Source organism: Peromyscus californicus, unplaced genomic scaffold (genome assembly GCF_007827085.1).
Source record: "Peromyscus californicus insignis strain IS unplaced genomic scaffold, ASM782708v3 Scaffold_4__1_contigs__length_199733344, whole genome shotgun sequence".
Taxonomy (NCBI): Eukaryota; Metazoa; Chordata; class Mammalia; order Rodentia; family Cricetidae; genus Peromyscus; species Peromyscus californicus.
In genome coordinates, this window is record NW_026294562.1 from 14,205,894 (window position 1) to 14,231,868 (window position 25,975).

At 52.1% G+C, this 25,975-nt stretch overlaps 1 protein-coding gene across 2 annotated transcripts; it reads left to right on the forward strand.

Annotated features, from left to right (window-relative positions):
• Positions 1-25,101, forward strand: Itprip (inositol 1,4,5-trisphosphate receptor interacting protein). Of its 2 annotated transcripts, none has more exons than XM_052712982.1 (2): positions 1-148; positions 21,437-25,101. In XM_052712982.1, exon 2 carries the CDS (start codon positions 21,450-21,452, stop codon positions 23,121-23,123), a length of 1,674 nt encoding a protein of 557 aa, XP_052568942.1. In that variant the 5' UTR covers positions 1-148; positions 21,437-21,449; the 3' UTR covers positions 23,124-25,101. The 2 variants fall into 2 exon arrangements, with proteins under 2 accessions (XP_052568942.1, XP_052568943.1); XM_052712983.1 differs by lacking the exon at positions 1-148 and adding an exon at positions 9,419-12,650.
• Positions 25,102-25,975: the final 874 nt, after the last annotated feature.

The window sequence follows — 25,975 nt, forward strand, 5'->3', positions numbered from 1 at the left end:
GTAGCGCGGGGCGGGAGGAGTCCAGGAGGCGGGAGCCGCCGCGATCTAGTCGCCCGCATCCCTGGATCCCCGGAGCCTGCCACCCAGGACCCCGACGCGCACGTGGAGCGAGGCCCACTCGGTACCCCTGAGGCTGCGGCGGCCGAACGTGAGTGCAGGGCTTCAATGTGAGGCTTTGCTGCTCCCCCAAGCTCAGAGTGTGTGGGATGAAGGGCGCGCAGGGGACTGGGGACTCCCGCAGAGTTGCGCGGGAGATCGTGGCCAGGAGCGCGAGGTGCGACGAATGGGGACCCTGGCCTGGACCGACCCCAGGAACTCCTTTAATGCACGCATGCGGAGTGGGCATTGTCTCCCCCATCACTCTTGGTGGCTAATGCACTGGGGTCTCTCCGCCCAGGCGCCCGGGAGCCCCCGAGTGCCTCCAGCAATCTGGGAAGCGGGCAGCTTAGCTCCCGGAGCCTCAGGCTTCGGAGCCCTAGCGGGGCCACGTGTTTGTGCCTAGAGCCGGGACCTTCCACATCTTAAACCGGGTTGGGTAGCTGAGCCTCAGTCCTGGAAGAAAGGAATGGGAATGACGTTTGTTTATCCGTACCTTGTCTTGACGCAAAGAGGTTGCTTCAGGCCGGATGAAGCCCCTGCCACTTCCTCTTTCAGGACTCCTAGTGGAGTAGACCCTACGCTCTGTAAAACTTTCTCCTGGGTTCTAAACAGTCTCTGCCTTTGATTCCCAGCCCCATCCTCGAAGCCCACTCTGAGCCTCCCTCATTCAGGCCGCCAGGTAAACAGACTTAGAAGCCCTTGGCCGATTCTCCATACAAAATGGGAGAATATTGACCGAGTCAGGGAAGAACCTGGTTTAGCCTTTTACCTCACTGCCTAGTATAAGAATGGTCACCCTTTCCAAAACAGAAGCCGGCCGGATCCTGGTACCATATAAATCAATGTCGGGTAGCTTTCTGTTGTCTTTCGGATTTCTCTTTACAAACCAGTTCTGCTTTGGAGAGGCTGCCGGCTAAAGCCAACACAGCTGCTGTGACCATTGGTCCAGGGCAGCATTGAAAATGGTGGCAGAGGCCGCTGTCATTCACCTCTGGGTGCCTGCCTGCCAGAGTGGTCTGCCTAAGTGGCCTTGATATTTGCTGATTCCCTGTGAATCGCTACTGGCCCAGGCCATACTGCCTTCAGATTTTCCACTTGTGGGTAACCATGTGGTGGTTATACCCACTCTGGATGGATCCCTGGGGAAGATGGAAAAGCATTTGCTCACACACTGCCCTCTAAGTGGGTAATTTTCAGAGAGGCAGCAGTTTCAGGCTCTGGTTTAAAGGGGGCAAAACCCTGAACTTTTAACCCAATGCCATCATCCCAAAAGCTCTCCAGGTCATGAACGAATCGTAAAGGATATGTGGGTGAACTTTTTAATCAGAGGGCAAGAAGGTGTGGCAGCATCTGGGAGATAATTGCTCACTGTCTGGAAGAAACATCGTTTTATAGTTTACCCTTTTTGGACCCTCTGGGGTTAGTGTACAAAGGGATCTTGTTTGACAGAAGCATGCCTGTCTCCATGGAGACAGTGGTAGGCACCTGGCATTCTGCAGCCTACAGGAGTAAGATTGGGCCCAGTTCTCGAAGCCGCTTCTTGGAGGCACACCAGTGGCAAACCAGAACTTCTCCAGAGGTGAAGGGCTAGGATTATGTGGACAGTGGAGAAAATACATCTAGTGAGGAAAGAGGATTAAATTATATGCAAGCCAGGGATGAGGGGCATGGCTATGGTCAGGTGTTCCAAGCATTGAAACTGGATAAAAGAAAATGGCTTGTTCAGTCTGGCCTCAGATTCCCTGGTTAGAACAGAGATGGGGTTCAGTAGAGCACAGCCGTCAGATCTCCACAGGCAATGTGCTGGCTATGGTGTAAGCAGAGGTCGTGAAGGGGCAGTGCCTTCTGGGTGCATGCCTCCATGTTTCCATGTTTGGAGGTGAGAGGTACCTCCAATAAGGATCTGAGGGTGCTGCAGCCATGAGGCTATAGTAGAGACATATATATACACTAAGTCAGGGCCAGGTTTTTCAAAAATTGAAATGTGATTCATGCCTGATGTTGGTCCATCTTGAATGCTGTCATCCAGTCTTTTTTTTTTTTTTTTTTTTGGTTTTTCGAGACAGAGTTTCTCTGTGTAGCTTTGTGGCTTTCCTGGAACTCACTCTGTAGACCAGGCTGGCCTTGAACTCACAGAGATCCGCCTGCCTCTGCCTCCCGAGTGCTGGGATTAAAGGCGTGCACCACCACCACCCAGCTCGTCATCCAGTCTTAATGGAACTGTGAGGATGCTGAGAGCTGATGGTAACCTCCAAGGCCACCAGTACCAACCCAGTCCTTTGTGTGAATTAGAATGTGGTCCTCGCTCTTAGCAAGATGATGCTGTATGGTACCATTTAACACAAGGGCCTCAGAGCAGCTGAGAGTTGTCCTCAATCCCCCAGCCTGGTTCTCTTGAGCAAGACACTAACTGGACAGTCATTCACAGTAGCCAATTATTAAGAGTTTGACATGGGCTGGAGAGATGGCTCAGTGGTTAAGAGCACTGGCTACTCTTCCAGAGGGCCCTGGTTCAATTCCATAGCACCCACATGGTGGCTCACAACCATCTGGTAACTCCAGTTCCAGGGAACAGACACCCTCTTTGGGCATGCAAGTGGCACACGGACAAACATGCAAGCAAAACACCCACATACATAAAAAAGAAAAACAAAATGGCAGACTCATCCAGCTGGGAAGAGAGGAAGGAAAGAGGCAAGCCCAGCCTTGATGGTTGAGGTGAGGCTTGGCCCAAGCATCGGATGACCTCTTTGATTACTGAGTGGTGTGAGGTGGCAGATCCAGTCTGCATCCTCAAGTGACAGACAGGGATGAGTAAGTGCCACCTGGGTGTGGTGCAGAAGGAAAAAGTGACAGCTACATGCAAGGTGGAGCTTCCAAGAAGTAGAAGGCGATGAGAGAGATCAAGCATGCTGACTTGCTCTACCAGGCCTTTCATCCCTTCTGTGTCCTCTTCCTGTCGCCATCAAATCCTGTTTATCTGCATGCGTTCCCCAAACCACGGAGGAAACCCTTTCTAACACTCCCTCTCTTGGCTCAGACTCAAAGATTGCTTAGCTCCTCTACCACCTGTCTCAGTACTTAATTAATTGGGAGAAGCACTTTAAAGTGTAGGCCATCCGTGGTGACTGGTGCCAACAGATTGCCTGTGTGCCTGGGAGGATCACATCACAGGCCTTGGCTCCTTAGAGCTGCACCCACTGAGAAACCTGTGTGTGCTTTAGAAGATGCTTCCTGGTAGGATTTCTCTCTCTATGTTTTCATAACGCAGCTTTTCCCTTCGTTTTATTTACTTATTTGCTTAGTGCTTTGCAAGTATTAACCCTCAGTTACAGATATTTGCATAAGGTAAACATTTTACCATCTCAGGGTTTCAGGGCTCTGTACTCTGCTATATGCAAATCAATAGGATATTTAGGTGACCTAGGTGAGTCAATAGAAGCTGAGCACAGAACAAAGAAACATGGTCCTTAGTTAGCACTAAGGTCCTGGGGAGTCGGGGAGTACAGGTGGCCACTTAGAACCCCTGCTTAAGCCTGGAATTGAAGCCTGCAAGGACAGTGTCTGCTTTGGCTGCCTTAAGTCACCTGCCCTGACCAGCTGATCTCTCCCCCTGTTCTCTGTCTGGGGCCACTCTGGGGTTGTGATTAGTGAGCCGTATCTCCAGGTGCTCCACAATCAAGATGTGGCCTGCATGTGCTTTGGATTGGACAGGCCTGGATTGAGTCTCGGCTCCACAGCTCTATCATTGGATGTTCTCGGTAGCTGGGCAGGTGCCTTGTCTCTTCCATGTAGCTGGAGAGTTTCTCCCTAGGTCCCTCCAAGCCCCCACAATCCCACAGCCCACTTATAAAATAATCACTCAGAAGCTTATATTACTTATAAACTGTATGGCTGTGGCAGGCTTTTTACTATCTAGTTCTTCTATCTTAAATTAACCCATTTCTATAAATCTATACCTTGCCATGTGGCTCGTGGCTTACTGATACTTTACATCCCGCTCCTCATGGCGGTGGCTGGCAGCGTCTCCTGATTCAGCCTTCCACTTCCCAGAATTCTCTTTTCTCCTTATCCCACCTATACTATACTTTCTGCCTGGCTACTGGCCAATCAGCGTTTTATTTATCAATCAATCAGAGCAACACATTCACAGCATCCCCAGCAATTCCATGTCTCAGTGTCATCTGAAAAATCAGGATAGGCCATCTCAGGGATGAGTTGGATAAAAATCACTTAGTACAGTGCCTGGCCCAGGCCACAGTGTGGCTAGTCTAAGCTTCCTCCCAGTTCCCATCAGGCTGATGCTTTGTCCACTGAGGTCTGGATGAAAAAACGAGGCCACAGAGATCCAGACTGTTCCACTGGGACAGAAGGAGAGCTTCCTTGTCTCCCCAAGCTGGGGTCAAACTGGTCTTCTGGCCTGAGGGAAAGCCGGTTTCAAGCCTGGCCTGCAACAGGTGCCCAGACAAGAAAGCAGGGTAGAGAGGCCTCTAGACAAAAAAAAAAAAAAAGTCTCCTGAGAGTGTCCAAAAGGCCCCCTAGGGTCCTCTTCAATGGTTTAGGACCCCTGAGATTTCCCTGTAGAGAATATATCTCCCCTATGCCCATGTGCCCCACCCAGTGACATCACTGGAATGGAAGCATGTCAGATGGCATCACTGTTGCCCAGGCAACACCTCCACCTTAAGGCAGACAGGAAGGACACAAACCACCCTCAACTGTAAGACACATGTTACAGAACAGAGACCTAGAAGATGTAGCTACCACAGGTGTGTTTCTCAGAGGCTGTACAGAGGGTGATGGGCCATGGGCGGGAGCTGAGTGTGTGCTCTGGGCTGTTGAGCTAGTTGGTGGAGGGTCTTGAGGCCTTAGGTTTGTGTCCCAAGGGGACAGCACAGTGCTGACTGCTATGTTCTCTTTCTTCTCTGAGCCAGACTGACTCTACAGGAGCTTCTGCTCCCGCAGCCCGAATCTCCAAGGAAGGGTGTGGGAAAGATACTGGTGTGATGACGGATAGCACCAGATACGTGGCTTTCCTGTGTCCTCACCCCATGTCCTCACTACAAGGATTCTTCATTGATTAAGCAAATATGACGAGCACGGCACTGTGTTAGGGATTCAGCAGGCTCGGGGAGCTTTATAACCCAAGGCAGGACAGGGAAGGAATGTGTGGAAGCCACCCTCCAAGAGGTAGGCATTTACTTATCACCCAGCTCTCACAGGCCCTGTGGGATTCTTCCAGTGGTAAATTAATCCTGTGGAGTGCCTTTATCTTCAGGAACTTGTACTGGTATTTCTGAGATACTTGGTAGTTTGGGAGTGGCAGTAGAGAGAGCAGCCACAGTACCTAGGGACACACTGAGGACATCGCTGTGCACCCGGCCCAACTCATGGCAATTCTGACTCTCTTAATTGCTGACCTGTGGCTTCAGCCTCATCTAAGGTGACACCTGCCGCTGCCCTTCAGACAGAATTCCTAAGCAAGGGCTGCCACAAGCCAACGCTACCAATGAAAGATGCAGGCCCAGGAGAACTGCCCTCCCAGAGAGAAGTGGGAAACTAGATGACATGGCAGACCTGTCTCTATAAAGCTCCAGAACCCAAGGCCTTTCAACTTCAAAGGCCCTGATTCAAGTCCATTTGGTGCAATTAGACATAATGTCAGGTGCTTCTCCAATGTCCAGCACGTCAGTGGCTAAAGTAATAGCCCCAATTTTTAGATGAATGTAGCCTTTTTAGGGTTCTAAGTGAAAACTGAAGTATCCTTCTCTGAGGAGACAATTTGCAAGCTCGTACTTGGAAAACTGGTCTCCCCCACCCCCACCCAGCCACAACCTTTTGTTCCTACAACAGACTGATCTTTATAGAAAACAGCAGTTTCATGCACCAAACATCTGCTCCCAGCAAAGCCCGCCCATGACCCTTTACATACATCTGTTTCTCTTGCTCTCAGGAGTCCCTCAAGGTACATACAGTCCCATTTTCTAGATCAAAGAACAAGCTCTGACTCGCCCTGTATCTCTGAGACAAGATTCCAACTTAGATCCCCTGTCTCCTAGGCCTTTCTTTCTGCCACCTCAGGCATCTCTGCCTGGACTCCGTAGCCCAGAGACCAAGAAAGTAGCATATTGAACCCCACAGCTTGCGTGTCAAAAGTGAGAAGCTGGCAGGCAGATCACCAAGTCCAGACCTGAGCCTCCAATCCCTCTCTACTCTCATGTTTCCATGTCTGTTTAATGGTGGTGGTAACGACTACCACATCACATGTAGTACACATCGAGACGCTCCCATAGGAGTCCCTGGGGAAAACAGAGTCCGTGCTTACCAAGTGACTCACTTCCCTGACTGACCACTCATGGTTACCCGGGAGGAGAAACACCACTTCCAAGTTGTCCTGAGCTGCCACTGTGGATGCCCAGAGTGGATGCAGAAGAGCGCCCCACAAGCAGCATCCATCCTGAAAGGATGCTGTCATCATCTTGGCCCGGCTGTTGAGAGAGCCGTGAGCTCATAGCACAGTTCCCACGGAGCCTGTTTCAATAGCCCTCTTCCATAGAGGCGGCAGGGGAGTCACCTGATGCTCATGAACAGGTCTTTTGTTTGCTGAGACTTGGTTCTGAATCTCTGAGGAGGCAGGAGAGCACCCTAGGCTGGAAGGGAGGAGGCAGGGAATGCCCAGGCCCCACTCCTACATCCTGTCCCCTCAATACCCTGAGTTTACCCATCATTGTTTCTTCCTTATGCTTTACCCCAACACATACAACCCCCGCCCTCTGTGTCAGAAGAGCCCAGTTCCTTTTCCTAATCGGCTGTGAGAAGGCTTGCCCAGGTCACACGGTCTCTCTCAGGAGAAGCAGTTCCATGAATTTGTTCAGTGTGTCCTAGTATCCATATATAAAAGGAGAGAGTTCAGAGGTACATGTCTCATGTCCTGCAGGTGTGTCGTGAGCAGGGGCATCATCTTTCATCTTACCTCTGGTGTGTTGGGTGAGTGGCCTCACTTCTGTGTGCCTCAGTTTCCTATTCTGCAAATGGATATGAGTGCCTGCCTCAGAGGTTTAACATGAGGATGATACACAGAAAGCGCATGGCACAAAGCTCAAGCATCAGATGTTATGTGTTGGCTGCAACTGACTAAACTTCTAATGGGTGCCATCAGACGCTTGTCCAGCTTTCTCCAGAAATGACACTTGCTCGCTCCACCTTACTGCATTTTTATTGAACTCTGATCTTCCTCCATTTGGCTATCTTCTGCTTCTTCGAGTCTTTCTTGAAAGAAGTGAGGGAGAAAAGTTCTTATAAAACTTTCTGCAGGCCTCATTCATGGTTCTTTTGCTTTGTAAACATTGGCCTGGAGTTTTAAGGCCTGTCAAGACCAAAACGAGCTACAGTTGTCTCCAGGGATACATCTACAAGGGGTTTCAGTCACATTCGCTGGTATTTGGTGTACATCACTGTTAGCTCTGCTTTTCTGAGTGTAAAGTCCCTCCCAGAAAGACCGTCTAGATGTGAATTCAACCAGGACTCCCCACTCCACTCGAGGAATTTCACAGGTCTGCTCCTGGGAATAAGACTCCATTCATTCATTTATTCAGCAAACATTCATAGCACAGCTGCCCCTCAGGCTGCTCAGAAGTTCCTTAGAGAGCCACAGTGGTACTGCTGGTTCACTGGAATGGGGGGTGGGAAATGCTTTTGAGGCTCCTAAGTCACCAGACTTTCTCTTCTCCTTCTGTGACCTTCAGAAGAAGAGGAGGAAGTGGAGGAGATAATTAGCGTCCACAGGCTTCTGAAGAATCTGCAGGGACACCCTTCACTGTGTTCTTCCCAAAGAAACAGTACAAATGCCAACAACAATGTCATTTCCAGTGCGCAGCACCGAATGTGACGTGCAATACCTCACCAATGGGCCTTAAGTTGTGGAGTAGGTATGATGGTGTCATGGCACATGGCAGAGCCAGGACTCCCCCAGTCCTTCTGATCACACAGTTAGGCCCCTTTACTGTCTTCTGAGCTTTTACAGACTTAAAACTCTTCCTAGCTGAAGAGCCTCTGACTGTTTCTGGGTGGCCTTGGAATGGTGGAGAGCAGAAGTTTGCAAAAGTTTGTAAAAAGGGTGCTAATGGATCAGCCGTGGTTCTTGTGTTCATCTGGACACTTACGTAGCGCCAGGCACAGCCTAGGTAGAACATATGGCCACTCCGCCCCTGTGGCTGGAAATTGAGTGGTGGTAGGTTGCTGGTGCTGTTTCGCTTTGGGTAACTCACAAGAAGTATGACTGTGTCATCACAGATAATTCAGGGAGTGGCTTCAATAGCTGTTCCAAGCTGGACAGTTCAGGCCTCTGTGTTCCAGAGAGAATTCGTTAGCTGTGACCAACAGGTGTGGGAGGGCAGCCAGGCAGCCATTCTGGTGTTCAGCCTGGGTCCCAGCACCGGAACCTGAGGTTCAGCACAGGCAGAAGCTGACCACAGCTCTTAGCGGTTTTGGTTTTTTTTTTTTACAGCTGGGTTGGCTTCTCTTTGTTCTCCTTTAAGAAGATGAAAGGGTTTTGAGAACTTTGCAGGCACAGACTCTCTCTCCCTCCCTCCCCCACCTCTGTGTGTGCTTGTGTGTGTGTGTGTGTGTGTGTGTGTGTGTGTGTGTGTGTGTGTGTGCGCGTGCGCTTGTGAGTGTGTGTACATGAGAGCTTCCTTTCTCTCTCCTCTCCTCTCCCTAGCCAGTTGGGGCCAGACACTACTTTCAGATACTGCCTGAGCCTCAGGAGGATGAGCTGGGGAGGCCTTTCTTTGGCTGCAGAGATGGGTGTGAGTTGGGGGGTGGGAGGACATCCTCCTAGGTCCCCTAGAGGAGATGGGTGGGAGTTGGGGGGTGGGAGGACATCCTCCTAGGTCCCCTAGAGGAGATGGGTGGGAGTTGGGGGGTGGGAGGACATCCTCCTAGGTCCCCTAGAGGAGATGGGTGGGAGTTGGGGGGTGGGAGGACATCCTCCTAGGTACCCTAGAGGAGATGGGAGGGGGTAGGCTCCTAGGTGACTTAGAGGAGATGGGTTGAGTGGGTAGGTGGGGGGTCATCCTCCTCTGTGTCTTAGTGGTCCAGGAGAATTCAGACAAGCTGTCTTCTGAGCCGACTTTGTTCCCAGGCAAGGATCAAAAACGAAGTGGCTGCTGGGCACTGACAATTCCTGTAATTCCACCATCACCAGCTCCTCTGGACCAGAGGGAGGGAGGCGGGGCAGTGGGGAGGGGAGGGGCCTGGGAGGGCTTTTGTTTTCCTTTGTGTTTACTCCTTGGTTCTGCTCTAACTCTTTCCGGACTCCAGCGGCTGGCTCTGCTCTGCGGGGGGGATCCTGCGTCCACCCTGCAGCCTGCTCTGCCGGCGCTACCAAGGAGGGAGCCCTGGAGGGCAGTGTGTGTTCAGAACTCAAGGTGGAGGAACAGAAAGGGTGCGAGTGGGCCTCTGCATGCCCTGCCCAGAAGGAGGGCTCTGTGTGTGTGTGTGTGTGTGTGTGTGTGTGTGTGTGTGTGTGTGTGTGTGTAGGGGATTCTACTCTCTGGAGTGCTTGCCTGAGCCAAACCAATACAAGTCTGGGAAGTGGTTAACAGGCCATTCCTGTGAGCCACAGTGCCTGTTTCAGCTTTAGAAATCTGTGTGGGAACCCTGGGGGTCTAGGGAGGCCCCTCTGGCCAGTGCACACTCTAGGAAACTCATGGAGAGAGCAGGCAGTGGGAGACCGCTAGTCAGAGTCTGTGGAGGCTTTCTTCAGAGTGTGGTCTGCCCAGTGTAAGCTGTGAGTCGTTGGCACTGTGAGCAGGTGTGTGGCAGGGACTCTACAGGATGTGAACGCAGAGAAGACACCCCTCCCCGGCCCTGGAGAAGCCTGACACTGAAGAAGTGCAGCCAACTGCCGAGGCTAGTTGCTCGGCACAGAAGGTATAGGCCTGGCGCTTTAGCAGTTGAATGGCCTCAGACTGTGCCTTGGGCTCCTCCCTGTGAGGTGAGGTTGATGGCACTCTCCCCCAGGGCAGCATCATGGGATAAAACGCTAAGGATAGAGGCCCAGGGAGGCAGCTCTTGGGTGTGCCTGTTACTTGTCAGGCACACCTAGGAGATGCCTCACCTACAAAGGCCCCAGACCCTTGCCTACATTCAGGGCCTTAGTCAATAAGTCTGACTCCCTCCCCCTGTTCTTTCTTTTCAAATGAGAGGGAAGTACCTCGAGTTGGAGGAACCTGGAAGGCTCCTTGAAATGCTTTTGGGGAGGAGTTTACAAAGAAGAAGATCGGGTAGAGTTTTAGCTTACAGAAACGAAGGCCCAGATGGCTAGGCGAGGCAGAGAGTGAAGAGAGGAGCCCCTGAGTCTGCCTGTGGCCAGGCTCTGAGCATTAACGCTTTGATCTTTTGCATGGAAAGAAGAGTATACTGAAGTGGGGGGGGGGGGGGACTTCAGGAGACGCAGGCAATCGGAGAACAGAATACCAGGACCTCACCCCAAAAGTCTGTGCCGTCTGACGCATCATTGGTGCCAAACCGAGGTCAGAGCAGAGCCACGTGGAGGCAGGGAGGTGTTGCTGGGAGAGAGAAGGCTGCTTTCTTGTTGAGACCACACCAGTCTCGGGTCTGCACTCCTACGGGTTCTAGAAGGATCCTTCTTTTCTTCTTCCAGCCCAGGTGTCCCCTGACTGACACAGCATCTCCCATCTAGATCGAGAGTTTTAGTCTGCTCTGCCCTAGCCTTTCTACCCCTCAGAAGGACTTGGGGCCCACTTGGATCCAGGATTTCATCCCAAGCTCCTTCATCTAAACACATCTACAAAGTCCCTTCCTCCCAATAAGGTCGCTCCAGGGCCTGGATGTGAGTCTCGAGTCACATCTCCTGCCATTCGGTCCACACAGTGACTGCTGGACTCCCGGTGCCCTAAGAGGAAAGGGGTGTGGCCAGGGCTCAGGGCTGCAGTCCTTCCTCCCGACCCTACCCCATCCTCCGCCTGTCTATTCCCAAGACGTCACCAGTTCTGTGATGCCCTGTGGGCCAGGTCCTCCGCTGCTGGGGCGTCAGGCAGAGGTCTGGACAGAGGGACACCTTGTCCTGCTGGGAGATGGATGGTTTCCCTGCCGTGGTTAATGGGGGACACACCACCTAGTGAAAATGCAGAGCAGGAAGGATGTAACCCTCCCACCAGGTCCAGGCCCCTGTCCTTCCTCTGCCCCTTAACTGCCCTGGCCACTCTCAGGACCCAGTCCAGACAAGAGGATTGGCATCCTGGTGGCTTCCTTGAAACTCCTTTCTCTTCCAAGAATGCTTTTGGCAATGTGACCTGGTACCTGCTTGGGTTCAGCCAGAGTCTCCATGTGGACAACACAGCTTGCCTCATCAAAGGGACCACCTCCCCAACCCAGTGAGCACTTCCCACTGGCTCACTGGTGGTCTGCTCAGTCTGTCTGGGTCTCCTCTGACTTAGGTAGAGGGGTTTCTCCAGTCTTTGAGAACCACAGACCTTTAGCACCGTTTCCTCGTTAGTATCTATTTCTTTAGAAGCTATGGGAAAGAGAGCAAATGTTTCTGGCATCTACGTAAAGCCCCCAGCACAGACCTGGCACAAAGTCATCCCTCAAATGCTGGCACGATGATTCTTTCCAGGGTGGGTGCTTGGCTGACTAGGAGACACTGGAACAGTCAGGACTGGGTTGGGGGCGGGGGTTAGATCTAGGCTGGGGAAGGAATTAGTAGTTATGCCAAGTAGTTGCTGAGGGGAGTTAGAGGTAGGAGCCTAGAGCAATGCATCTCAGGGAAGTGAGGCAGACAGCAGCGGAGAAGAGGCCCGGCGCTGGCAGTGAGGGGCTGCAGACAGTACACAGGCCCTGGAGAACCTCTGGAATAGCTGATTGGACTCAGTGGCTTTAACAGAATTTTTTTGAAGTCGTAACCAGTCCTTTAAAATGAAGGATTCTGATAAAAATCCAAATTATTGGCTTTTTTTAGGGAGAAAAAAAAAAGGTCTTGTCGCTCTGGGTTCCCAGAACATGCACTGTGGTGGCCATTGCCCGCAGGTAAAGCATGTGTATCCGAATGACCGCTGCCCCCGCTGCTCGGCCCTGACTTATTGTTCGCTGGTGACCTGACCTATCTCCCACCTCTCCCCGACAGCCGCGGCTTCAGCACCACTGCTGCAGGGAGAGCCACTGGACAAATTTAAAACAAAGAACTGAGGAGGGGAGGTAGACAGTAGCTGAGGCCAGGGCTACAAGCATTCTGGGTAAAGGAGGTGGGTGGGGGCGGGCCACACCCTTTCTGCCTACTTTCTCAATCATTCTTGTCGGTCTTCTTCCTTCCTCTTTCTTTACTTCCTTTCTTTGTCTGCCCTTCCCTCTCCTGCGAGGACCAGAGGCCTGCCACGGCCCCCAGCCCCCAGCAGAGATGTCCTCCCTGTCCTCATCTGGGTACAGGTGAAGAGTGGTCCAGCCAGAGGTGTACCTTGTGCCTCCCCTGGGCCTTGCTTGGACAAGAGGCCAGCTCTATCAGGCCTTCCTCCTCCCCGGTGTTCTAAAAGGTAATGGGTGCTGTTATAGCAGGCCATGCACACTGAGCTGAGGTGCCCGAGCCCTGGTGCTGGGTCCTGAGTTAGCCAACAATGGAGTCGGTAGAGACAGGTGACTGCCATATCCCAGCACTCGCTAAGTCAGTTCCCACTGACAAGCTTGGGCTGTGTTGTATCTAGCCCATGCAGGGTGCCTTGGAAGCTGCACAAGGACACATGGTTTGCTGTGCTGGACCTGTGGGTGAGAAAGCAGCATGAGTGAATAAAATGACATCACAAAGGTCAGGGCAGTGGTCCAAGCTTACAGCAGTACTCAGAATGGGGAGGTCCACTTGCTCCCAGTCTCACGCTAGGGGCTCCACTCCACTAAAAGTGTGAGATCGGAGATGGGATGGAGTGCTGGACGATAGCAGGGGGTCTCCATGGCGCTCGGGCTGCCCAGGCTTGCCTTCCAAACCAAGACAAAGACCAAAAAGAGCTCTGCAGTCCGCTGGGCCTTCATGATGTGGCCCTGATTCTCCAGGGCTTAGGAAGCCTGAGAGACAGTCACCCTGGTGATGTGGTCAATTGTCACTCACATTGGTAGCCAGGAGGCACCCTTCGGCAGCAGGAGGTAATGGACCACCCACTTATTCCCCTCAACCTCCTGAGGAATGGAGACAGAGCAGAGGGAGAGGAGCAGGCTCAGCTGGGGTGATGCTCACTGATGGTCCCGCTGCAGATCATCTGGATGTTCTGAAAGTTAAAGGGCACGCACATACAGAGCACTAAGCACTGTGTCTGGCACCAGTAGAGAGCATGGTCAAAGGACCTCGTATTGTGCCTGGCATGGAATAGCACATTGCAGGGTGCTTAACGTCGTGCCCAGTGCAAAGGAGCTCTCAATAATGAAAACATCTTTTGCTATGTTTCTGCCCAGAAATTCCTACCACGTGTCACCTGGCAGGGCCCAAGGAGGATGCTCATCCTGCCTCAGCCTCCTCCTCTACATCACCCTCCAGGTCCAACCTAGCTCCCCTTTAGGCCTCAGTTTGCAAGTCCATAAAATGGGGCTTGGATTAGTACAATTCTAAATTCTGGCTTTCTCAGTATTGGCTTTATTTCTCCGACGTAACCGGATCTCATTAGCTGGAATTGGAAACGCCAAACAGAAGGCCAGGCACACAGTAGGTTCAGCATAAACAGGACAGTCTGGGTCTTCTTGACTCCTTTCCTGAAGGGGCCAGAACTTAGACAGTGGGGGAAAAAAAACACACCACCACCCCAACACACCACACACACACACACACACACACACACACACACACACACACACACACACACACACACACACGAGTCTGCCATCATCCATCTCCTTTATTCCATTTCAGTAAGGAAGCCATCAGATCTTCCTCTTGACTCTGCCTCTCCCGGACTGCTATTGTAATTAATTAGCAGAGCTAATTACATCTGACAGGCTGGTAGCCCTTGGCAAGCTCCAGAGTCCAGCTGTGACAAGGCAGGAGCCCCACTTTCCTTCTCCCCAGAGGGTACCCGACTTAGGAACCTGGCTTTAGAATGGGTGGTCCTCTGACTAGAGCAGTGGGGGGGGCCCAAGAACCACCAGGAGAGTGTGCTAAAACACTGGTGTTAGACCCTACCCTGGCATTTCTGATCAGCAGGCAGAAGCTGAAAATGCATCTCTCTAGCAAGTTCCCAGGTGCTGCTGCTGTTGGGAGCTTTGGAGACCCATAGTCCCAGAGGGAGGTACTGAGTCCCTGGGAAATGATCTGAGGCACTTCAGTGCCTAAGATTAGAGTCATCCTTCCAGCCCTGGTTGGCAGTAGGCTGGTGGTGGGGCAGAAGGAGAAAGGCACGGGCTTGTTGCAGAATTCTCTGGAAAGGGGGGAGGGATTGAATATGGAGTCAGGGACCTGACGCCCCCACCAATGGATGGGGCCGAAAGGGCCTTCGAAAGACAGGAATGAAGCTCTCTGTGTGTTTTCATGTGTCCCGGTGAGGTGCTTGTGTCTGTCTGTACATGGACTGTACAGCTTTTCTGTCAGGGATGGCGCTGCGCTGGTCACTGAGGATCCTGATGCAGCTCTCTCCTCGTACTGGGTGCTTTGCCGCAGCAGCAGCCCTGTAGGAAAGCCTGAGCTTTGCAGGCAGAGGCAGGCCGAGCAGCTGGAAATCTAGCTGGCTCTGGCCTCTGTGGCCACATGTCTAGAAAGTGCTTTGAGCTTTGATTAACCCATCTGCGAAACAGGGATCATAGTCACCTCTTGGAAGGCCACAATGGTCACTGTGGACAGTGCCAAGCCCACCCTAGTGAGGGCTTGTGAGACAGGAACTACAGCCAATAAACTGTTGGTGGCGTTTGTCCACCAAAGCCATTGTGAGGAATGCTCTGGGGTGCAGGAATAAGGGAGCCCAGTAAGTAGCCACCTCACGTTTCTCCTCTAGGGTCTTAGGCTTCTGACTAGCCCTACAGGAAGAGCCTGGTAGAGTACCTGTCCTGGGCACCACATTCACCCAGACACCCACTGGTCACCATCTCTCCCCAGCCTCTGTACCCCAAGATCTGGCTTCTTGCCAGGCCAAGTTTAGCTCTATGAGCCGCCCTCCCTGTGGGTGAGGCTGGGGTGGAGAGGAATTCAGCAGGCTTCCTGTCTGCTTCCTGGCAAGCAGGCGAAAGCCCGCCAAATGACCCAGGTTTATTCCCAAGGCCAAGGCTGCCAACAGATGTCACAGACCACAGGTGTGGGACAGCCACAACGCTGAGAGCATTAGGACCAGCAGAGACAGATGTCCTTGGAATGGGGGAAAGGTACCCTTTGAGGAAGGGTGTGTGAGCATGTAAGTGTGTGTGCACATATATGTATTCCTGGTTTACAAGAGCTTTACGTCAGAACACAAAATCCTCCCTGTTCCTGCCCAGGGCCTTCAGGGCACTGGTCCCTGTTAACTGGCTTGGTAAGCCGAAGAGCAGAGGCTTCAATCCCAGCTCTGGGTGGTAGGCACGGAGTGGCCACAAGCCGTTCAGTATCTTGGCCTGGCCCACCTACCCCATCCCTGGGGCTCTGCTTACAACCTCCCCAGAGGTTAGCAAGGGACGAAATGACAGCTGGGTTAAGACCCCTGGGAAGGAGGTGATGGCTGAGTGAGGTGAGTTGGCAGGGCCTCCCCACTTGCAGGATGGTCCAGGCTCTGAAGGATCCCCCCCATTTGCTGGAGGGGGAGGGGCAGGGTGAAAGGAGCACTGTGCCAAGGAACAGCAGTAATAGTGGAGTGTTTTCTGCTTCCAAAGCACTTTCCAGCGTTCATTCCTCCACACCCTGAGACGAGGGCAGGGCTGGTGTGCTTGGCTGGTGAGAAAACAGGCCTGTGGAGGCCCAGGGGGGAGAAGTTGCCACATGTGGGGTGCCTGCTCTGGGCCAGACACTGTACTGAGCCCCCATAAGCACTTGACCTCTGCACCCTTGTAAAGGAGGGGCCATTCTGACCTCCTCACGGATGAGGATGGGAGCCCTAGAGAAGATGAGTGGTCCACCTGAGAACACACCTCCAGGGCCAGAGCCAAAGTTCAAGGCCAGGTCTGCCGGGTGTCTCTAAAGCAGGATGCCTTGTTTGTTGTGCTGGTTGCCTGTGCTTTTGACAAGGCTTGTCTGTAACCCCCATGGGTGCTGCCTGTGGCCCCAGAGCCCCCTTGCAGGCAGGGGCATCTGTGTATTTCTACACAATCACAGCCACTCTTTGATAAGATCGGTCACTCAGTGGCAAGGCGCTCACTGAGGCTCTGGGGGGCGTTGCCCCATGCAGGCTTTAAGACAGCAGGTGGCTCTCTTCCCATCTGACAGACGCAGAGAGAGGATTGGGAAAGCGGAGTAATCTGTCCGAGGTGCCTATGCCTTTGTTAACTTAGTCTGTCTTCCTCCAAGTGCTCTTAACTCCTTGGTTTTGAGTTCTGAGCAAGAGGGTTCCTAGAGTCGGGCGTCCTTCAGCAGGCATGAGGCCTTGCTCTGGTGAGACGGCTGAAGCTGCTGTGTGAGGGGGAAGAGGATTTTCCAGTCCAGGGCTGAGTGTTGGCCACACTCCCCCATTGGTGGCATGTTCTCCCTCCTCAGTTGGTGTGGACACTGACTCCCTCCCATGACTCCAGCTCCCATGGGAGTCGCCATGGGTACAGGGGTGCCCAAAGGCTGCTGCTGCCTGTGTCACAAGGGGCCCGGGAGGACCTTGGAACTTCAGTGGCCACCAGCTAGCTGGCTGCCATCTGGTGTTATGCTGCTGGTACTCCATTTGAAGCTCGTCAGCCAGCCTCACAGTTCTGCCTGGGCCACCCTGGTGGGTCATCGTTTGCTGTTTCTGTGTGGGGGAAAGCATGGTCGCTCTGTTTCTGCAGTTATCCAGCGTGTTTCTCCCCCGGCTCTGAGTGGGAGGCTGGCTGGCCGCCCCTGGACTTTCCCCCCATCCTATCTCCTCCAGGCTGACCTCCTGCACTTTCTCCAGTCCCTGGCTTCCTGATCTGTTCAAACCCGTGGGCTCTTCAGAGCGCAGCCTGAACTTGTCTCCTCTTGGAATTCCCTGGGGCTAACCTCCACTTCCCAGCCCCTCTGGATCTTGCTGACTGGTGCAACTGTACGGGGTGGAGCTGTCTGACTCACATTGGACCAGCAGCTTCCCTGGCCGGCAGCCAACACGGGCTGTGAGTGTACACCTTCCCCTTGCTGGGGAATCCTCACCTGTTGATGAACCCCCTTTCCCAGGTACTGTGAGGGCAAGAATTTCCTCATGCAAATTCAAGGTCAGAGGACTCAAGTCAAAGGGCCTAGAAATTCCTGTCAGCCAGCGTTGGCTTGCCCCCCACCCCACCCCCCAGGGTTCTTCTCTTTATTGGCCATCAATAATCTCAAGATCTTTGCTGTCTTTGCTGAGGTCACTGGAAGGAAAGGGACAGGGCAGGTATGGAAAGGGTAGGTGATTAATTCCCAAGGCTCCTGCTAGGAGAGGAGAGGATGCAGGGTAAGGTTAATGCAGAGGTGCCCCTTATCCTAAACACACACGCACACGCACATACACACACACACACACACACACCCCTACAGTCTTTCCCTCCGCTCACCACGCATTATAGCTACAGCTTCTACAGTTTGAGGTGCAGCAACAAAACTCCCAAGAATTTCTTTTCCTTCGTCACAGTCTCAGACAGGAGACCTTGGAATATGATTTTCTTTCTTTCCTTGAGAATGCCTGTTTTTTCACATTAAAAAAAAAAAGGTTCTTTTCTGCTTCTTGTTCTCATATCCAAATCACCGCTGTCATTGCCTTTGCACTTGGGGCCACAGAGTTAAATAAGGGCTACTTGACATAAATAAGCACTGTGATATCTGTCATGGCAGCCCGCCTGATGGCCAAGGTGGCTTACTAGTTACTAATGAGGGGGTAGTGTATAGTGGGGGGATATGTTGGACAGATGTATGACTCATATTCCAATCAAGAAAGAGCAGAGCAGCATGATTTCAACACATTGCTCAGGATGTGACTTAAAAGTTACAGTTGACTCTGAGCAACTGACTTTTTTAAAAAATGGGAATAGGTGTTTTGTCTGCATGTGTGTGTCCTTATCACAAGCATGCAGTGCTCAAGGAGACCAGAAGAGGGCGTCAGATTCCCCCTGGAACAAGAGTTATAGACAGTTGAGAGCTACCATGTGGGTGCTGGGAATCAAACACCCGTTCTTGAAAAAGGTAACCTGTTGTAGTACTTTCTCATCAGGACTGCCAGCCTGCAAATAATGACCAGAGACTTATTAATTATAAAAGATCGGCCTTAGCTTAGGCTTGTTTCTAATTAGTTCTTTTTTAAATTTTATTTTATAATTTAATTTAATTTTACATATCAGCCACGGATTCCCTTGTTCTCCCCCCTCCCGACCCCCCCCCCCCCCCCCCCCCCCCCCCCCCCCGCAGCCGCCTTCCCCCCAGCCCACGCCCCATTCCCATCTCCTCCATGGCAAAGACTCCCCTGAGGATTGAGTTCAACTTGGTAGATTCAGTCCAGTCTCCTCCTCCCAGGCTGAGCCAAGTGTCCCTGTATAAGCCCCAGGTTCCAAACAGCCAGCACATGCACTGAGGACAGGTCCCGGTCCCGCTGCCTGGGTGCCTCCCAAACAGTTCAAGCTAATCAACTGTCTCACTTATCCAGAGGGCCTGATCTAATTAGTTCTTATAATTTAAATTAACCCACATTCTTTAATCTTTGTTCTTCCGTGAGGCTCTTAATTTCATCTCCATCTGTTCATCCTTCTTCCTTCACATCTGGCTGGCGACTCCACCCTTCTTCCCAGAGCTCTCTCTCTCTCTCTCTGCTCAGAAGTCCCGCCTGTACTCTCCTGCCTAGCTAGTGGCCGTTCAGCTTTTTAATACACCAATCATAGTAATACCTCTTCACAGTGTACACATACCCCACAACAGTAACCAGTGCTCTTAGCCATGGAGCCATCATCTCCCCAACCCCAACCCCATCTGGATGGTTTGAAAATACAGATTCTAAGTGAGGTCAAGAGTGGGGCTGGGATTCTACATTTAGTTTTCTGTTGGTGTGTTTTGCTTTTAATTTATTTTTATCTGTGTGTGTGTGTGCCCTTGGAGGACAGAAGAGGATATCACTTCCTCTGAAACTAGAGGACAGGTAACTGTTTGCTGTGTGATAGATGAGGAACCAAACGCTGGTTCTTTGCGAGAGCAGCAAACGTGCTTACCTGCTAAGCCCCCTCTTTTTTTTTTTTTTTTTTTTTTTTTTGGTAGTCCCACTGTATAGCCTAGGCTAACCTTGAATTTCATGGCAGTCCTCCTGACTACATTTCCCAAGTGTGTCAGCCCCATACCTGGCTTGATTCTGGGTTTCTAGCAATATTTCAGGTGATACTCCACCAGTGCTCTGTGTATCACAATTTCCATTGCAAATATTGCAAGAGGTTAGCCTTTCTCCCAAAAATTACTTAAGGTCTAAAAATCCATTTGTCCTGGAGAAGCTGTTCAGAGATCAGAATCAGAGTTCAAATGGTTTGATAAAAGAAGCAAGTAGCATCAACTTCATGACCCTGTGAGGGTACAGTTACCTTCTTTTAAACCAAGAAACCTAGGCTCAGAGAGGCGAGTTAACAGGCCCAGCATCACACAGTTATTCTGTGACAGGGCTAGCTTTGGCACAGGCCGTTCTTAACCACCAGGTCTTCGTGTATTGCAGGAATTCGCATTCATTAAACAAAGTTCAGTGGAAGTAGAAGGCAGTGTTTGAGGCCGAGTCACTTGAAGGTTGAAGAGCAACTCGCGTAGCTTAAAGTGAGAGGATTTCCGGATTGACGCAGCTGCCTGCAGAAACCGGAAGTAACGGTTTCACACACAGCCGGGTACCGGGGTTACTCTATGTGGGCGGCAGGTTCCCCTTGCTGGTGGCTGAAGAGCAGCCCACTCTGTAGAAGTAATCCTGTTATCAGACAACCCTCGCAACAAGGAAAGCTCTTGCGGGCCGCAAGCATATAGTATAGAGATTCAGCTGTGTGTTAAAGCTGTGCTTTGGCCGGCCAAGGCTCTGTCAAGAGGCAAGCCATTTATGATGAATATTTGGTGCTCTCCAGCCTTTAATATTCCAGCTGTCTTCTACTATGAAATTCTTGCGTGGCCAAGTATTTTCAGACCTGCTGAACTTCTAGGTAACTTCGCTGCTGGAGCCAGCACCTGGGTAAGGTCACCTAAGCAAAGACAAGCTGGCGGAACACGCAGAGCTTTGTTTCTTGTGCATCATCCCCCTGACCCGGGGCCTAGCGGCTCTCCAGAGCAACTGACTGAGAACAAAAGAGGTTTTTACATATCAAGGTGAGAGGTAGAATAACATTCCTGAGGAGGCAGAGAACCACGTGCCCAGGGAAAGAAAGGGCAGGCACTTTCTGTGGAAGGAGAGAACAGCATGGCGAGAGAGAGGAGAGGAAGACAGAGGTTCCTAGAGGGTCAGCAGATCTCGGGTAGAGTTTTCTGAGTGCCAGAAGTAGAGAGTAGCAGAGATGGAGAAAAAGGAAACAGAGGACGAAGACGAGGCTGGAAGCATAGGAGTTTAGTCGTTAGCAGGACTATGAGCTAGGAAGCTGGACAGAACTGAAGCTATGGAAACAGGACTTCATCCCAGAGAAATAAAGTAGATGGATAATGAACTCGGTGTGTCTAGAGTTGTTCCTGCCCTGAATGCCTGGTGGAGCTGTAGCTGTACTGATAGAATTTTGTCTTAGAGGAATAAAGTTAACAGACATAAGAACACAGTGTAGATAGATTTTTTTTCCCCTCAGATATCCCATGCCGGACGTAGCCAAATTCCTGGATCCCTGGGAATTACATAGAAAGCCTTTCTTCCCATTAGCTCAGATTGTTCATATATTCATCACAGAACCAATCACTGTGGGTGTAGCTGTGGCTGTCTGGAATAGTCTTGTTGTCTTGGGTCTGGTGTCTGTGCTCACCTCTGGATTTGAGATATGGGTTTATAGCTACCCCAACCAAAGGGCCGTGAAGAGAGAAGGTTGACCCTCAGGGTCAAGAATGTTCCGGCTCCATCGAGAGATGTTCTGCCGACAGAAGGAGATGTCTGTGACATGTGTTAAGCCTCAGGCTGGGCTGGAGCATGGGAGATGGTTACGAGACCGCTGGCGTTAAGTGTGAGGACCGTCACTAGCTGTTGGGGGCAGAGGCTGGCACGAGGGTCCAGGGAGAAGGGTCCTTGAAGGAAACATAGGTGTGACCAGCATTGTCTTTCTCTGTTCCTAGGAACACTACAGCCATGGCCCTGGGGCTTTTCCGGGTATGTCTGGTGGTGGTGACGGCCATCATTAACCACCCCCTGCTGTTCCCACGGGAGAACGCCACAGTTCCCGAGAATGAGGAGGAGATCATTCGCAAGATGCAGGAACACCAGGAGAAGCTGCAGCTGGAGCAGCTGCGCCTGGAGGAAGAGGTGTCACGGCTGGTGGCGGAGAAGGAGGAGGCCCTGCAGCAGGCAGAAGAGGAGGGCCAGCAGCAGTCAGAGGCCCACACGGCCTGGGACCTTTGGAGCACTCTCTGCATGATCCTCTTCCTGATCATCGAGATATGGCGGCAGGACCACCAGGACGGGCCCTTTCCAGAGTGCCTGGGTGGAGATGAGGATGAGCTGTCTGGACTGGGGGGCAGCCCACTGCGGGGCCTTCCCCTGCCCAATAAGGCCACCCTGGGCCACTTCTACGAGCACTGTATCCGGAGTGCCACAGGTGATGCCACCCGCACCCGGGAGTTTGTGGAAGGCTTCGTGGATGACCTGCTGGAAGCTCTGAGGAGTGTCTGCAACCGAGATACTGACATGGAGATGGAGGACTTCATTGGCGTGGACAGCATGTATGAAAACTGGCAAGTGGAGAGGCCACTACTGTGCCATCTGTTTGTGCCCTTCGTGCCCCCAGAGCCCTACAGCTTCCACCCAGAGCTCTGGTGCTCCAGCCTTTCAGTGCCCCTGAATCGTCAGGGCTACGGTCAGATCAAGGTGACTCTGGCTGACGGGGACCCTTTAGGCTGTATCTGCGACAAGACTAAGCTCGGGGAAGACATGCTGTGTCTCCTCCATGGCAAGAATAGTGGGGTGCAGCCCAGTGGCGGGGGAAGTGATGAGATGGAGGATTTGCTGTGCTCCAGAGAGTCCTCGTACCTAGATGCCATGCAGGTCATGAAGTGGTTCCAGGTGGCTCTCACCAGAGCCTGGCACCGCATCGCCCACAAATACGAGTTTGACCTTGCCTTTGGCCAGCTAGACAACCCAGGGTCTCTCAAAATCAAGTTCCGCTCAGGGAAGTTTATGCCCTTCATCCTGACTCCTGTGATCCAATATAACGACTCAGACCTGTTCTTTATCCCACAACTTCCCAAGGAGCCCTTCAGGGGAACCGCAGCCTCCAGCACTGACTGGCTCCTGTCCTTTGCTGTCTATGAGCGACAGTTCCTCCGGATGACAGCAAAGGCTTTGCCGGAGGGTGCCTGCCACCTCAGCTGTTTGCAGATCGCCTCCTTCTTGCTCTCCAAGCAGAGCCGCCTGACAGGCCCCAGTGGGCTGAGCAACTACCACCTAAAGACTGCCCTGCTGCACCTCCTGCTCTCCCGGCGGGCTGCTGACTGGAAGGGCAACCAGCTGGACGTGCGCCTGCAGGAGCTCTTCTGCTTCCTGGAGAGGAGCCTCCTGGAGAAGAAGCTCCATCACTTCTTTGTGGGCAACTGCAAGGTGCCTGAGGCTATGGGACTCCCAGAGGTTGTGCGCAGAGCGGAGCCTATCAACCTCTTCCGGCCCTTCGTTCTGCAGCGGACTCTTTACCGCAGCACAGTGGATTCCTTCTATGAAATGCTTAAGAATGCCCCGACGCTCATTAGCGAATATTCCCTCCATGTCCCTTCAGACCATGCCAGCCCACCACCAAAAGCTGTCGCCTTGTAGAGCCTGAGACTCGAGGGCCGGGGGAGAAGCATCCCAAGCGTCTACCTTACGTGGGTTCTGTAGCCCCATGCAGGAAACACAGTAGGCCTCGGGGGAGGGGAGCTGAGGTTCAGCTTGCTGGGAAGCCAGGTCCTGCAGAGGGAAGAAACAGAATTGCAGCTGGACCCTGGTTTGCCTTTCTGCCACAGGGGCTTGTTGGTGAAACCGTTGTTTGGGTTCGGGCACCGATCCTTTGTAGCTTAGTTTGAGATCACTAGGAATGACCAAGACAGTGACGGAACAGTCTCTGGGTACTGAGTTAGAGAGAATGCAAGCACTGACCTGAATGTAATCCTTTTTGTATCACAGTCCATTCTGTGCTTCCTGTCGACAGAGAATCACCTAGGATGTTGCCAGGGATGGGATTAAGACTCAACACTCTATTCCAGGAACTCTTGGTCCTGGCTGTTTGCAGCTGACTCATGAATGGGGACAGATGTGGCAACTCACAGCCTTTGAACCACATCACGCACAATAATAGAGGTCCCACGGTGCCACCATTTGTTAATACTACTTGGTGAAAAGAACCTGGCAGAGGTCCAGGAACCCGGGGGGCTAATTTCTCCATTGCACAGAAATGGGTACTTGGTGGTGGAGAGTCTAAAGTTGGCCAGTTTTTCAGCCACACATCTTACTCAGGTGCACACCCTCTCCCTGTCCCTTTATTTACCCTTATACCAGGTCCTGACTACGATGGGTGCCATTTACCACACTGGATGCTGGCTCAGAAGCCCATCCCGTCTCCATAGCTGATCTTACCAGCCAGCAATGTGGTAGAGGGGCAAAGATACTCGTGTCTGGCTTGCACTTTGGCCCACTTTGGAGAAAGTTACAGGACCTTGGGTCAAGGATTATGATAGCCCTAACCTGTCCTCAGGGTCCTGGTTATAGGGAAGGGTAGGTTTATAAGCCAGAGGTGCTATGAAAACCCAGCTCTGGTCCACAGACCCAAAGCATCTCCCAGTTCCTATCTCCAAGAGGGCCTCACCCCCTGTGCATAGCCAGTCTTTTCTGAACAAGCCTTGCTGACCTCATGGATGACCCAGACTGAAAGAACGTGATGGAGCCTGGGCTCACTGGGGATCTATGTGGGTACTTCAGCCACAGCCTGGGAACTCGAAAGAGTGTTGCGGACCCCAAGCAAGCATCAGAGCCTGAGGCTGGAGCTGGGCTCCCACCCAGGCCTGTTTCAGAGGATCCAGCAGCTTCTTCTCCACTTGAACTTGATTGTTTGAGATTTCTTCTCCACATCTCCTTAGTAACTTGACAGTGGACCAAAGAAGAAACACAAATGAAGAACACAAGGTGGTACCCACTGACCCTCCAGAAGTTAAGACAACAAGCTGCATGTGTCAAAACCAGGCTTCCCGTAGCCCCGCACATGCCTCACGTGGCCTTAGAGAGCTCCATTTAACCACCGAGCTTAATTGGTGGTGGAGAGGATCTACTGTGTGCAGGGTAACCAGAGATGATAGGATGCCTACGTGTAAGCAGGAGTTAGACTGAGCATGTGTGGTCCGCCCCTCCACAACTTCAAAGTGGTGATCTAGGACCCTGTAAAATGAGCCTACTCACAGTGTGGCTCTATCAGCAGCCCTGAGCCACCTCATCCAGTAGGTACCTTCCAGGGTCAGGGCAGACGGCCTTATTTATTGTCATCTGTGCCTTGTCCCTGTTCATTTGTATTCCGTTGTGCATCCAAGAGGACAACAACAACCAAGAACCAGCCTCCAGAGGCCAAGACCAAGCCTGAACCTCCTTCAGTTTCTCTTTTACTTCCGGGAGAAGGGTCACAGGATGAACACCTCTGGCTTCTTGTTTGCGGGGGCACTTGGCGGGAACAGGAGCCTGTTGTGTGTGTACCCGGGCTGCTTCTGAAGCAGCAGGCTCTTGGGGTTTCAGGCTGCCTTATTTATAATAAAGGAAGAATTAACTTCTTCTAAGGAGTGGAGTTTGTTTTTACTTCAGGAATCTTTTAAAGCAGAGTTAGGGATGAGGGTAGATTTCCTGTTGGCGAGCAAAGCTTTCACACACATACCATTTTATTCTTACACCCTTGGGAGATGTTTTAAAATAACAAAACGGAATACTTCTGCCTTCAAGGCAGCTTGTGCACCTCCTGCGGGGTTCCCCGAAGTGCCTTTGAAAGCGGGCTGCAGGGCAGAGTCCAGCACAAGGCCTCCCTTCAGAAAGCCCCTGTGCAAAGATGGGGGCCCTGGAGCAAAGGAGGAGCTTTTGCTGTTTGAAGATTCATCTCGAAGCTAAAGCTCTAGTCCTCTGAGCACACGGGACCTTTCCACAACAGACAGCTCCCTCTCCGCAGCCCTTTGCACCAAAGACTTACCCTTCCCTCCCAAACACGGGGGACGGCACCAGTGTCTGCCCCTTGCTCTGCTGAAGGCCCCAGGAGAGTTTGCTGCACCTGTTGGCAAGGGTGAGCTAGTTAGGACCGTGAGGTTGGTCATGTTAGGGGAGGGGACAATGCCCTCCAGAGTCCCAGGCCAGGGTCTGAGGAGATGGCTCAGTGAAGTGCATGCCATACAAATACAGGCAGATATGATAGGAGAAAAAGGTAGATTATTCTCACTATAGTGGCTGGCTTTTTCCTCTGAGCCTCAGATAAGCTTTATTAGGGTGCACATTATATTGGGGGACACATTATATCACCACATACAGGGACCTGAAATTAATCACCAGAACCCACATGAATATCTGATTGATGTAGCAGAGGATGATTGTAATCTCAGACAGACAGATGAATCTTCAGGGCTTCCTGGCCAGTCAACCTAGCCTCACTGACCAATAAGATACCC

Coding starts and splice junctions, on each gene's coding strand:
- Itprip (XM_052712982.1), top strand. CDS start 21,450: ATGGCCCTGGGGCTTTTCCGGGTATGTCTGGTGGTGGTGACGGCCATC.